The sequence below is a fragment of the Impatiens glandulifera genome, chromosome 5 (assembly GCF_907164915.1).
Source record: "Impatiens glandulifera chromosome 5, dImpGla2.1, whole genome shotgun sequence".
Lineage (NCBI taxonomy): Eukaryota > Viridiplantae > Streptophyta > Magnoliopsida > Ericales > Balsaminaceae > Impatiens > Impatiens glandulifera.
In genome coordinates, this window is record NC_061866.1 from 40,938,371 (window position 1) to 40,954,604 (window position 16,234).

The 16,234-nt window shown below is 27.1% G+C and overlaps 1 protein-coding gene across 1 annotated transcript; it reads left to right on the forward strand.

The window, feature by feature from the left end:
* Nucleotides 1-9,607: 9,607 nt before the first annotated feature.
* LOC124938280 (dihydroxy-acid dehydratase, chloroplastic) lies at nt 9,608-15,596 on the forward strand. The gene is made up of 14 exons (XM_047478697.1): nt 9,608-10,229; nt 10,404-10,475; nt 10,714-10,761; nt 12,152-12,306; nt 12,391-12,585; nt 12,684-12,795; nt 13,295-13,364; nt 13,457-13,515; nt 13,629-13,752; nt 13,833-13,903; nt 14,038-14,139; nt 14,267-14,347; nt 15,058-15,216; nt 15,299-15,596. The coding sequence occupies exons 1-14, from the start codon at nt 9,690-9,692 to the stop codon at nt 15,347-15,349; spliced, it is 1,839 nt and encodes a 612-aa protein (XP_047334653.1). The 5' UTR covers nt 9,608-9,689; the 3' UTR covers nt 15,350-15,596.
* The last annotated feature ends 638 nt before the right edge of the window (nt 15,597-16,234 follow it).

Consider the following 16,234-nt stretch of genomic DNA (forward strand, 5'->3'; position numbering starts at 1 on the left):
TGACTCTGATTTATAAATTTATGGGCAAATTACCTGGGCGGCCCTCAAACTATCTCAATCGCTCACTTTTGGCCCTCAAATTAATTATTGAAACAAATCGTCCCTTCAACTTTTATAAAGGTCATCAGTGACCCTTCCGTCAACTTTTTGGTTAAACCTAACCGTTTAAGTTTAAAATATTATTTTTTTTATATATTATCTTTAATCTTATATTTTATATTTATATATATAATTATTGAATCGCTTATATATAATATTATATATATATTATTATTAAATTTTATATAATTATTAAATATTTTATATAATAAATAAATAATATATATTATTTATTTTTATCTATATATATAATTTATATATATTAACTTTAACTAATTTATATATAATATTTATATAATATATATTTTAAAAAATAATTTAAGTGTTAAAAATATTTGAGTAGTTAGAATGTTACAATTACTTTTAATCTTTCTTTTAACACTTAATTTGAATAAAGATTAAAAGTAATTGAAACCTTCTAACTACTCAAATACTTTTAACACTTAAATTATTTTTTAAAATATATATTATATAAATATTATATATAAATTAGTTAAAGATAATATATATAAATTATATATATATATATAGATAAAAATAAATAATATATATTATTTATTTATTATATAAAAGATTTAATAATTATATAAAATTTAATAATAATATATATAATATTATATATAAGCGATTTAATAATTATATATATAAATATAAAATATAAGATTAAAGATAATATATAAAAAAACAATATTTTAAACTTAAACTTAAATAATATTTTCTTCTTCCTTAGACTTAAAAAAAAGCACTCACTGAGTAAGGAATCAAAAATATCTCTCGACAGAATTGATTATGTGTCCAGGTCGATCAGAGGTTCGGCTTCCTTCTCCCCCACCTTTTAACCTTCCCTAAAAAAAAATAAAAAAGAAAATAGTGAATCAAGATCTAGATGGATCCCTATCTTTATCTCTATCCACGGAGATAAACCAATTCTTGTAGAGTTTCCCGGGCCGGGGAAGTATTGAATGAAAGTCATTCATGTGTGCCGATTCCTTTATGGTTGACTTAACAATTGGGATACTGCTTTCACCGTACTTTTAATACATCCTTCAAAAAACTAGTGGGCCTTTCACCCTCTTTCGTTTGACTCGGGGAGCTGAGCTGATCTGATAAATGCACTTCAAAGGGGGGGAAGCTAGGTTTCCCATGTTGGTATGGCCGGGCATAAAAGATTTGGTTGTTAGGTAAAAAAGAAGAGGGCTTTTCGGACCTTCCCCCTCCCCCCTTTTCTTTTTTTTTTATATGTCTCAACTTGAGCTCATCAAAGATCGAATGGTCCTTCGACCTGAATTTGATTCCGACGGCCGGCATAGATCTCATAAGACCCGCCCACTATTACTACGAAAAAAGCCCTCTGCCCTTTTCCTTCGCTAAAGTTCAAGTAAGCAACTTCTATTAGCGTCGGACCTTGAGTCGAATTGATCGTGTCATGTGCAACGTCCATTAACTAAAAATTTGACGGAAGAGCCACTGGTGACCTTTATAAAAGTTGAAGGGGCGATTTGTTTCAAAAATTAGTTTGAGGGCCAAAAGTGAGCGATCGAGATAGTTCGAGGGCCGCCTAGGTAATTTGCCCTAAATTTATTTGTGATATATTTAAATGATTAAATAATAATTCATATAATTTTATTTCTGATATATATAAAATAATAATTATGAATTAATATAATTTTATTTTAAGATTAGTTTAAAATAATAATCATAAATTATGTGATTTAAGATATTTAAATTAATTTTTATGAATGATTATAATTATATGTTATAATTGTGATATATTCAAATGAATTTTTACAAATTATTTCATAATGTATATATTTAAATATTTAATATGCACAAATTTCTTTATAATGTATTGAAATATATTTTGACAAATTATTTAAAATTTTATATAATTATATAATTATATATTAAATATATACATATAAAAACATATTTTTAATTATTTTTGAAAGATATTTAAATAATTTTGTAAATATATTTAAATAAATTTGTAAAACAAAAATATTTAATTTTTTTTGTAATATATTTAAATAAATTAAAATATTTTAAAATTTATTTTTAAGATATTTAAAAAATATATTTAAATTATTTTATATTGTATATAATTATATATTAAATATAAATAAATGTTCATGTAAAACCACTAACACATTTATTTAAAACATTTATACGTTAATGTAAAAATATTTATGCCTTCATGTAAGTCTGCAAAAAAATTAAAAAAAAACAAGCGCTACTTGCTTCACCTGGGTATTTACAACGTTCAAATGTGTGAAACAAGCACTACCTGGTGAAACTTGCATCACTCAATATTTAGAAGTGAAACAAACTTCACTAGGTATTTACATTTGTTAGATATTTAAATTATTTTGTAAATATATTTAAATGAATTTGTAAAACAAAATATTCAATTTTTTGTAATATATTTAAATAAATTTGTAAAACAAAATATTTTAAAATTTATTTGTAAGATATTTAAAAAATATATTTAAATTATTTTATATTTTATATAATTATATATTAAATATATATAAATGTTCATGTAAAACTATTAACACATTTATGTAAAAACATTTATACGTTCATGTAAAAACATTTATGCCTTCATGTAAATCTGCAAAAAAAACAAAAAAAACAAAAAAAAACAAGCGTTATCAGGTGAAGCTTGTTTCACCTAGGTATTTACAACACTCAAATGAGTGAAACAAGCACTACCAAGTGAAGCTTGCTTCACTCAATATTTACAGCGCTGAAAGAAGTGAAGCAAACTTCACTTGATATTTACATTTGTAAGATATTTAAATTAATTTATTTTAATTATTTTATATGATTATATATTAAATATATATATATAACAACATGTTAAAAAAATTTTGTAATATATTTAAATAAATTTGTAAACCAAATATTTTTAAATTTATTTGTAAGATATTTAAAAAAAATTATTTAAATTATTTTATATTTTATATAATTATATATTAAATATGTATAAATGTTCATGTAAAATCATTAATACATTTATGTAAAAACATTTATATGTTCATGTAAGAGTATTTATACCTTCATGTAAGTCTGCAAAAAAACAAAAAAAAAACAAGCACTACCAGGTGAAGCAAGCTTCACCTCAAATAAGTGAAACAAACACTACCAGGTGAAGATTGATTCACTCAATATTTACCGCGCTGATAGAAGTGAAGCAAAATTTCCTTGATATTAAATTTATAAGATATTTAAATGACTTTAATTATTTTATATGATTATATATTAAATATATATATATATAAAACAACATGTTCAAATTTTTTTGTAATATATTTAAATAAATTTGTAAAAAAAAAAATATTATAAAATTTATTTATAAGATATTTTTAAAAAATATATTTAAATTATTTTATATTTTATATAATTATATATTAGATATATGTAAATGTTCATGTAAAACCACTAACACATTTATGTAAAAACATTTATACGTTAATGTAAAAGCATTTATGCCTTCATGTAAGTCTGCAAAAAATATAAAAAAAAATAAGCGCTTCCAGGTGAAACTAACTTCACCTGGGTATTTACAGCGCTCAAATGAGTGAAACAAGCACTACCAGGTGAAGCTTGCTTCACTCAATATTTACAGCGCTGATAGGAGTGAAGCAAACTTCACTTGATAATTACATTTGTAAGATATTTAAATTAATTTATTTTAATTATTTTATATGATTATATATTAAATATATATATATAACAATATGTTCAAAAAATTTTTTAATATATTTAAATAAATTTGTAAAACAAAATATTTTTAAATTTATTTTTAAGATATTTAAAAAAAATTATTTAAATTATTTTATATAATTATATATTAAATATATATAAATGTTCATGTAAAACCATTAACACGTTTATGTAAAAACATTTATATGTTCATGTAAAAGCATTTATGCCTTCATGTAACTCTGCAAAATAATAATAAAAACAAGCGCTACCAGGTGAAATTAGCTTCACCTGGGTATTTACAGCGCTCAAATGAGTGAAACAAACACTACCAGGTGAAGCTTGCTTCACTCAATATTTACAGCACTGATAGAAATGAAGTAAACTTCACTAGGTATTTAAAAAAATAAAAACAAGCGCTACCAGGTGAAGTCTGATAGCGTTTTTTTTTTTTTATTATTCTTTTACAGATTTACATGAAGGCATAAATGCTTTTTCATTAACGTATAAATATGTTAGTGGTTTTACATGAACATTTATATATAATTATATACAATATAAAATAATTTAAATATATTTTTTAAATATCTTAAAAATAAATTTTAAAATATTTTAATTTATTTAAATATATTACAAAAAAAATTAAATATTTTTGTTTTACAAATTCATTTAAATATATTTACAAAATAATTTAAATATCTTTCAAAAATAATTAAAAATATGTTTTTATATGTATATATTTAATATATAATTATATAATTATATAAATTTTTAAATAATTTGTCAAAATATATTTCAATACATTATAAAGAAATTTGTGCATATTAAATATATAAATATATACATTATGAAATAATTTGTACAAATTCATTTGAATATATCACAATTATAACATATAATTATAATCATTCATAAAAATTAATTTAAATATCTTAAATCACATAATTTATGATTATTATTTTAAACTGATCTTTAAATAAAATTATATTAATTCATAATTCTTATTTTATATATATCAGAAATAAAATTATATGAATTATTATTTAATCATTTAAATACATCATAAATAAATTTATAAACATAATTTATAAATTAGAGTAATTAAAGTTTTACATGGACAACTTTATATAAAACAGTGTAGACTGTCTTTTCAATGGTCATGTAAAACAGAGTGAAGCGAAGGAAGCTTCACTCATTTCCGTTTCTGCTGAACCCGGAATAAAATACGGAATGGTCATGTAAAACAGAGTGAAGCGAAGGAAGCTTCACTCATTTCCGTTTCTGCTGAACCCGGAATAAAATACGGGTTCCGGGTTCTTTTTCTTCCTTTCAACCTAGTTTTAATTTATTAATATAATAATAATGTTGAGTTTTGATTGGTCCGCAATAGGGGAACACCCCATTCGGTAGCAGAAGATCTGATCTGGGCCTAACACATGTGCTTAAAAGAGAAATAAAAAAAATAATGTCTAAAAAATAATAATAATAATAAATTAAAAAAAATAACCATCAAGAATTTTTTTTGTCCCAATATATATAGATGTTTGGGACATTTTATTTTATTTTTTAATTATTTTTTTAGTATAACTTTTTTTTTTATTTCTCTTTTGTACAAGTGTCATAGGGATTTTGTGACATTTATTTCGTTCCCAACTTATTACCTATCAAGACTCTTTTAAAATAATAATTATTTTTTTAGTATAACTTTTTTTTATTTCTATTTTGTACAAGTGTAATAGTGATTTTGTGACATTTATTTCGTTCCCAACTTATTATCCATCAAGACTCTTTTAAAATAATACTTATTTTTTTAGTATAACTTTTTTTTATTTTTCTTTTGTACAAGTGTCATAGTGATTTTGTGACATTTATTTCTTTCCCAACTTATAACCATCAAGACTCTTTTAAAATAATAATTATTTTATTATTATATATTAATACTGTAAATCTATATAAAAATATATATATATATCATCCCAATCAACATTTTTAAACAAGGATTATTTTAAAAATAACATTTTCCAAATATATATATTTATTTCTAAAGATCCCTATTATCTTCGGTCATTTTTTACCGTAACTAGCCTGAACCCCGTGCATTTGTACGGATAAATATATATATATATAAAATATTATTTATCTATAAATATTTTAGATAAAATTAATATTATTCAAATTTAATTAATTTAAAATTAGTTTTAATTTGTAAAAATTAAGTTTAATCTTAAACTTAATATTAACATATATTTTATTTATTCGGCACCCACTTAATCCATCAACTGACCCTCATCTTGTAACTCACGCTTTTTCATATGCATTTTTTATCTCCTCGGCAAATTATTCATCAATCTTAGTCAACATCAATTGATGATACACCTCTTATATCTCGTCAAACTCAATCACTAACCCTCCACCCACTGACCATAATCTTGTGACTCACTTTTTTATATGCCTTTATCCCTCAACAAACCACTCCCCACTTCAACAAATCAACAACCAATAATAATTTGCTCGTCAAACCAATCATTAATTATAATGACACACTTGACAAACCACCCACCACCCGACCTCCATCTCGTGACCTCACACTTTCAAACACTTTTTTATATGCCTCTATCCCTCAACAAACCACTCTCCACTTCAACAAATCAACAATAATTGCTCGTCAAACCATTTTCAATGTCACACTCGACAAACCACCCACCACCCGACCTCCATCTCGTGACCTCACACTTTCAAATACTCGCCAAATAACCACTAATTCCGACCTCCATCTCGTGACCTCACATTTTCAAATACTCGCCAAACAACCACTAATTTCGACATGCATCTTGTGACGTCACACTTTCAAATATATATATATAAAATATTATTTATCTATAAATATTTTAGATAAAATTAATATTATTCAAATTTAATTAATTTAAAATTAGTTTTAATTTGTAAAAATTAAGTTTAATCTTAAACTTAATATTAACATATATTTTATTTATTCGGCACCCACTTAATCCATCAACTGACCCTCATCTTGTAACTCACGCTTTTTCATATGCATTTTTTATCTCCTCGGCAAATTATTCATCAATCTTAGTCAACATCAATTGATGATACACCTCTTATATCTCGTCAAACTCAATCACTAACCCTCCACCCACTGACCATAATCTTGTGACTCACTTTTTTATATGCCTTTATCCCTCAACAAACCACTCCCCACTTCAACAAATCAACAACCAATAATAATTTGCTCGTCAAACCAATCATTAATTATAATGACACACTTGACAAACCACCCACCACCCGACCTCCATCTCGTGACCTCACACTTTCAAACACTTTTTTATATGCCTCTATCCCTCAACAAACCACTCTCCACTTCAACAAATCAACAATAATTGCTCGTCAAACCATTTTCAATGTCACACTCGACAAACCACCCACCACCCGACCTCCATCTCGTGACCTCACACTTTCAAATACTCGCCAAATAACCACTAATTCCGACCTCCATCTCGTGACCTCACATTTTCAAATACTCGCCAAACAACCACTAATTTCGACATGCATCTTGTGACTCCACACTTTCAAATGCTCGTCATACCAACAATTAATTCTGTGACCTCACACACGACAAACCACCCACCACCCGACCTAGATTTTAAAATACTCGTCAAACAACCACTAATTTCAACCTCACACTTTAAGATGCCTATCATTTGTTTAAAGTTGCGCCACCATATAAATATAAATTTGCATATTTGGGATTTGAACTCTGGTCTCAAGTATGAAATGTGAACACTTAAACCGCTAAACCACTTATAATTGTTGAAATAATTTAAATATTTTGTGTATATATATATTGTATTTAATATTTATTTAACAATTAGTTAACTTTTATATTAACATAAACAATATTTATACTCATAAAGAAAATATTATGTATATATGATGAGAAAAAAAATTGTATGATAATAGATAAAATGTATTTATATAAAATTAATGATGAAAAATAATATAATATAATATATATAAGGTAACAAATAAATATAAAATTATAAAGGTAGATGCATTTATAAAAATAAAAATTGTTTAAATATATATATAAATAAATAAATATAAAAATTATGAAAGTAGGTACATTTATAACCAAAAAAAATATTTATATCTTGAATTAATATAAAAAATATGGTAATATATATAAATATATATATATATATATATATATAAATATAATAAAAAACAAAATTTAATTAAGGAATAGAGAGAGAAAAGAGAAAATACTTAATGATGGGCTGATGACTAGATTAATATAGTATTAGTTGACTTTAAGTATTATTATATTATTATATAGGGCAAATTATTTTGAGCCCCTTTAATTACTTTGATTGTTCATATTTGGTCCTCAAATTATGTTTTGAAACAAATCGCACTTTCAACTTTTATAAATTTCACCATGAATCTTTTAATCATTTTTTTTTGTTAAACATAACGGCTTTAACTTAAAATATTATTATTTTTATATATTATCTTTAATCTTATATTATTATATTATATATATATAATTATTAAATCGCTTATATATAATATTATATATATATTATTATTTTGTATTTATATAATTATTAAATCTTTTATATAATATATAGATAATATATATATATATATATATTATTATTTTTATCTATATATTTATATAAAATAAAATTTAAAATAATTTATATAATAAATATATATATATATAATTTATATATATTATCTTTAATTAATTTATATATAATATTTATATAATATATATTTTAAAAAATAATTTAAAAGTTAAAAGTAATTGAGTAATTGAAAAGTTACTTTTAACTTTTAAATTATTATTTAAAATATATATTCTATAAATTATATAAATTTATTTATATATATCTATATAATTAATAATTAAATATAATAAATATAATTTATTTTTAAACTTTGTTTTATATATATAAAAAAGTAAATAATATATATATATATAAGAGATTTAATAATTATATAAATATAAAAAGTAATAATATATATATATATAATATAAAAAATAAGATTAAAGATACTATATAATTATTTTTAAGTTTAAACCGTTATGTTTAACCAAAAAGTTCACGGAAGGCTATCAGTGACCTTTTTAAACGTTGAAAGTACGATTTATTTAAAAAATTAATTTAAGTGCTGAAAGTGAGCAATCAGAATAATTCGAGGGCGCCTAATATATGTAAAAATTTTGCAAAATTTATAATTTTAATTTTGTAACTTGAATTATAATATTACTAAATAATATTGACAAATAATTTGTTTAAAAACAAATTTAAATGATATTTTTTTTCCAATAGAATCTCCCTCATCTTACTAATACATGGCCAAATTCTGAGTCTTTAGAATCTTAATACTTTTATTAAATAACATTAAGAATCAAGATGTAATCATATATAAATTATTATATTAGTTTGACAAAACTAAAAAATAATAATAATAATAGTTTTGACAAAAACTTATTGGACTTGTTTGAAATTTTCAGCTGGATTTGAACCATTTTTTTTTAATATACTTAAATTTATATTTTATAATTATACTTAAATTTAATTTTTTATAATTTTTTTAATTTTACTTAAACTTTTGTATAAAATATTTTTTGAGTCCACTTTTCACTTTAAAAAAGTTTTATTCAATTTTTTACAATAAAGCACACTAATCGGGCTTAGAAATAATAGTTAAAAATGCCACGCTTGAGAATCGTTCCTACAATCAGACATACGACGTCGTGTTGCTTCTCTCATCCCCTCTTAAAACCCCTTCCACTATCACTCAGCCACTCCAAAAACTCGCCGCCGCTGCAGCCGCCATTTCCTCCACCTTCTTCAACAATGCAATCCGCTTTAGTAATTCCCCAAACCAGCTTCATTTCCTCTCCTCCCACCACCAAATTCTCCTCCTTTCCTAGCCGGAATCGCCATTTCCTCATCCGGGCATCAACGACTGAAACCATCGCCCCTCCGCCCTCCTCAGTCACCGATTCTCCTCCACTTCTCAAGCTCAACAAATACAGTTCTCGTGTTACCGAACCCAAATCCCAAGGCGCTTCTCAGGCTGTCTTATACGGTGTCGGATTATCCGATGAGGATATGGGAAAACCTCAAGTGGGTATCTCGTCTGTTTGGTATGAGGGTAATACTTGTAATATGCATCTCTTGAAACTTGCGGAAGCTGTTAAGGAAGGTGTAACAGAGGCGGGTTTAGTTGGGTTTAGGTTTAATACTATTGGGGTTAGTGATGCTATTTCAATGGGTACTACTGGGATGCGTTATAGTCTTCAGTCTAGAGATTTGATTGCTGATAGTATTGAAACTGTTATGTCGGCTCAGTGGTATGATGGAAACATCTCTATTCCGGGTTGTGATAAAAATGTAAGCTTTCAATCTCTATAATGTTAATTTTGATATTTGCTACTAAATTATAATATTACATCATTGTCTTTGAAATTATACATTTTTTTCTTGTTTTTTCAGATGTTTATAGTGAATTTTATGCCACAATGTTATTAGGCAGTACTGAATTTTGGTTAATACTTCTTTCTGCAGATGCCTGGTACAATTATGGCCATGGGACGGTTGAATCGACCTAGTATAATGATTTATGGTGGAACAATCAAAGTAAGTTGTTTTTGTTTTTACTTTGATATAGAAATGACAAGTTTGGTTCTGTTTCTCACTATCCATAAGCATGTCTATGTTGTTTATGATGATGATATAATCAAAGCCAAAACCATGATGTCAAGGAATTGCATCCTAGTACAGATTTAGTTGTTTGATACATTTTTTTCTTTGTTCTTTGCACATTTTACCTTGTCAAGGCACGTGTTAATGGTAAATTCTGATGTACTTGTTGCAGCCGGGTCATTTTCAAGGCAATACATTGGACATAGTATCTGCATTTCAGGTATTGCTAAATTCTTTTATTTTTTCACGCAGGAAGAGTTTGCTGTCTATGTTATGCTTTTCAATTATGTATGGTGGAAGTCATTGACCTATAAATTTTCCCTAGTGTCTGCTTATGCTATTTGAGTGTAATGCCCTATTTTATTTATAATTTTTTATATTTTCCTTCAATGAATAAGGAATGTCCTATAACGAGATACATCTTTAAAGTAGGCTGCAGCAACTTGGTAAAGATCAGATCTGAATAATTATATTTCATGGATGCGATACTCATGTTGCTAGATAAGAACTAGAGTTGTTTACACACTCAAGCCTTAACATTCACCCTATTTGACCATTTATCTCTAATTCACTATCTCTAATCACTTGCAATCCAACTTTTCTCGCCTATAACTGATCACCCGTGTCTCTTAGTTCTTTTAGTTATCGGGCTTAAAATTGATGGAAACACCAAAGTACTACAACTAGTTTCGAGAAGTATACATATGTATTTGTATCAGCTTAGAATCTAGTGATTTCAGATTAAAAAAAAGGTTTTTTTTCTTATGATACTGTCTTTATAGGAAATATTCACACATCTTGAGAAGGAAATGTTTTAATGCGGTGGGGTTTATAGAACATATAACATTGTACCTAAGAATTTTCTTCTCTATGTTTTTTTATTGAAAATGATTTCATTGATAAGGTGTTAAGTGTGAAAGTCACACTTATCACAAAATAATAATTATAAAATACTAGTTCAGTAGGGGGGTGAGTATTAACAATTCCCACTTACTAATTCTAATTTGGGTTGGGCAAACCTATTCTACATTAATAAAACTAAGGGTGTGTTTAATAAATTGACTTATTCAACCAATTAATTTTAAATCAAATCAATTTACTTAAATTTCTCAAATATCAAAACAATTTTACAAAATTTATATCTTTGACATCTCCTCTTTTATCTCATCATTTAATTTGTTAAATAAAATTATATAAATAAATTTTCTCTACATAAAAATAATTCAAGTATATGAAATAAGTGTACATGTAAACCGAATTAAATTAAATCAAAACTAACCTGAAATATATTACCCAAACCTGAAAAAGTTGTTTGGAACAGGTTGGGTTTACTCGAAAGTTGCTCAGTCCTATAGTTGAGTACATATGTGCCATTAAAGTTAGGCATCACCAAAATGAGAAAAAAACAGGAGAAGAGGACAATTCTTTTTTAAAACAGTTAAGGAGATCAAATTTCAATGCCGATGGCAATGATTTCAGCATTACCAGTGCTCCAAACTAGACTGTCCTTGTCCTTGTGGAGAAGTTTTTATGTTGCTAATGAAAACTAATGAGTTGTTATGCTGTTTCCAGTTTTGGCTAATTATTCATTCTTCTCAATAATCCTGTAGGTTTATGGTGAATATGTGAGCGGATCTGTAAATGATGAACAAAGAATGAATGTTATTCGTAATTCATGTCCTGGAGCAGGGGCATGTGGTGGAATGTACACAGCCAATACAATGGCTTCTGCCATTGAGGCAATGGGGATGTCTATTCCTTACAGGTAGGACCACCTCTTCATATAAGCAATTAAAAATGTTCAAAAAATGTTATTGTTAATTCCTACCACACACTGGTCTTAAAATAGTTCTTCGACACCTGCTGAAGACCCACTAAAGCTAGATGAGTGCCGCCTTGCTGGAAAATATCTTCTGAATTTATTGGAAATGGATTTGAAACCACGAGACATTATCACTCATAAATCTCTACGTAATGCCATGGTCATTGTCATGGCTTTGGGTGGCTCCACAAACGCAGTTCTGCATTTAATTGCTATTGCCAGGTTTGGATTTCACGTATGCCACTACCAGCATAACTTAGTTACAGCACTTAGAAGTTGTTGAATGCAGTTCTTTTCTTTTCTTTTTTTGCTTATGACAGGTCAGTTGGCTTGGATTTAACTCTTGATGATTTCCAGAAAGTCAGTGACCAGATTCCTTTCCTGGCTGATCTTAAGCCGAGTGGAAAATATGTTATGGAAGATGTACATAAGGTGGGGATGGATACAACTCTATTTTCTTTCACAGTCTTTATTCGACTATGTTTGGTTAAAGCTGAATTGTAATTGGAACTGTGTATAATTGTAGGCGCAATTTCACTCTAATAACCTCTGAATTCCAATTCTAGTATACTCCCGCACAATTCAAGCCAATGCCACATTTGTTAATTAGCCGAAAATGAGTTTATATACATTTAAATGCTTATAGGCAGTTAAAAGAGAAGAAAAAGAGAGAGTAAGAACTAGAAGAAAAAAATCAAAAAAATCTCTTAAAGAATTACAATTCAATAATTTCTCCCTATAGAATTGAATTGTAATTCAATGCTAATTCCAATTTCAATCATCCAAGTCTTGGCAAGTGAGATACAATGGACTGGTTTCAGAGAATATATGCTTCTTTCTTGAACACCATATCATTTTTTGGCTTTTTAAATCTTGTGACTAAGTTATGATGACTTTTCTGTCACTTATTTGAGGCCTGTCTGCATTACAGATTGGTGGAACACCAGCGATCATTCGTTACCTCTTGGAGCTTGGCTTGATGGATGGTGACTGTTTAACAGGTAAAATTGAGCTTATACCTTTAGCTAATTTGATCAGTCTATTTCTGATTTTGAATTTTTCTTTAGTAAATTTTGCTTTCTTTTCCAATTAGTCACGGGAAAGACATTGGCGGAGAATGCAAAACTATTCCCTTCTCTGTCTGAAGGTCAGGTAAGGCATCTATTTCCTTTTTTATGTAACTTTCATAGCTTGCAAAAGTGATATGGTTCAATCTTTTTCCTATTTGTGTTTAAAAATAAACCAAAAATTTACTCTCTTACCAGCAAATTATAAGGCCATTATCAAACCCAATCAAGGAAACTGCGCATATCCAAATTTTATATGGAAACCTAGCACCAAAAGGTTCTGTTGCAAAGATTACAGGGAAGGAGGGACTATTTTTCAAAGGTACCCTTTCCGCTTTGTTTGTATATATTGATGAACCACGAATCAGTCATGATATGACCATAAACATTTTATTTTCACAGGTCCTGCTCTTGTCTTTGAAGGAGAGGAATCAATGATTGCAGCTATCTCTGAAAATCCTATGAGTTTCAAGGTGTGGACATCATTAACTTGTTCCTCCAAACAGACTAATAGCATTTATAACCCTACTTGCTTAACACATGAATTTGATGGAATTTATTTTGATTTTGTGTATTAATGTACAACATATTGTTTACCTTAATTCAGGGAAAGGTGGTGGTTATTAGAGGAGAAGGGCCTAAAGGGGGGCCTGGCATGCCTGAAATGCTGACACCAACAAGTGCAATCATGGGTGCAGGCCTTGGAAAGGTTTTGTTTCATAATGTTATATTGTTTAAAAAAATTGAAGATTGTTGTGTATCTCATTTTACTCAATTATACGCCATGCACTTAGTTAATATATGAGTAATAGTCTCGTTCCTCTTGTCAATAACAGGATGTTGCGTTGCTGACTGACGGAAGATTCTCAGGAGGTTCACATGGTTATGTGGTTGGTCACATATGTCCGGAAGCCCAGGTATCAACTAAACCCGATAACTTTTTTTTTTTATTATCTTTTGGCTTCTTAGGGTTTTCATTTATATTCACAAGTGTTACTGACTGGAAATGTGGATGCAACACAAGTTTTTTTCTTTTCGTAGTAGCAAAAACATTAATTTTGTATGATTTTTAGTTTAAATTACTCTGCCATCTCAAAATGAAATGAAAAATTGTATGAGTTTTAGTTTAAATTGACTGCAATGTGCATTCAAAGTTTTTTTATTACACACGATGGATCAATAATGTGCTAAAGCCTAAAAATAATAAACTCAGGATGTTTTGGGTAAGAGAAGTTTGATGTTTAAATGTGACTTATCTTGGTTTGTTTTTTCTAACTTAATTCATTGAGTTTTCTCATGTCCTAAATCCAACTGCTTACCAAATTAGTCGGTATTTATATTTACAGAAGAAAGACGTGGTATTGGAAACACTTATCTGGTCCAAATATAGAAACATTTGGAAACTAAATTTGGTTAAGGAGATTATTTTTTTTTGTTTTTGTTTATGTTTCTGAATCTGAATTTGGATCCAGATACATAAACATATGAAAAAGGGTTCATTATTGTATTGGTCAAAGTTTCCTAGAGCATTAACTTGACAATGAACTGCTCTTGAGAACCATTATCTTTGAATTGCTCAAAAAGTTTGAATAAATCTGATGAGAAATGCAACTATGAACACTTTCAGGAAGGAGGACCCATTGGTTTGATCGAGAATGGGGACATCATCACAGTAGACATTGGGAAAAAGAGAATGGATGTCCATTTAACTGATCAGGAATTGGAGAATAGAAGAAAGAACTGGGTTCCTCCTGCATATAAAGCTCAAAGAGGTGTCCTATACAAGGTATGCACAGATTCTTCTTCTTTTTAAACAACAATGTTTATATTGTACTACTTTTAACCCATTTATATTTCTCATTTCTTAGTACATCAAAAATGTGCAATCAGCATCAAATGGATGCGTAACCGATGAATGAAGAATTTGGTAGCCTCTTTTTAGAAGTCATAGAGTGGCACACAGTTCTAATCCATATGTCTAGTCGGCCTTGTGATTTTTCTTTTTCCGGGATGAAATCTTTGGATTCTCAATGAGACTTGTAATGTTGGAAAGACACTTCATGATTTTTTCGTGTCTAGTAAGGATCGTGAATTATTTATTATAAGTGACTCAGAATCAACATATGTATTCAGTTTTCTGCCGGTGAATGCAGTTTTCTTGTTTTCGAGTTTATTTGTTTGATTAGGGTTATGTCAAATATATTTTTTCAAACTTATCAGAATCTTGGGTTGTATTAAGTTCTTATTATACTTATTTTCAAATAAAGTGTTGCTTTTGAATTTCTTCTTATTGTTAAAAATCATATGTTAGAACAAAAAAACAAAAAGTCACATGGGATCCATGACAAATTAAAAAGACACCAACACACATTTATGTCTACCATGAATCTTCAAATTACTCCTTGTAATAACTATTTTTTTAATTTATAAATTTAACAAAATCTCTATAATCATAAACTAACTTAACATGATCACATTACTTTTTCGATTTAAAATTAGTTAATATAATTCAAATGGAACACACATGTAAGCCTAAAGTGACTATTATATTGCTCCCATTTGAAAAAAAAAAATAGTTTTGATTTGATTTAGACATTGAATTGTAAAAAAAAATTATTTGAAAATATATTTTCTTTTTGTCAAACATTTCATTAAAAAGTGAATCAAGATGTGATAATATTTTGACACATAAATTTATAAAGTTTTTTCAGATAAACTTAGATTCAAGCCTAAAATTATATAAAAAAAAGTATTTTTAGATGGCATAATATATATTAACTTCACATTTAATCAATTAAAAAATA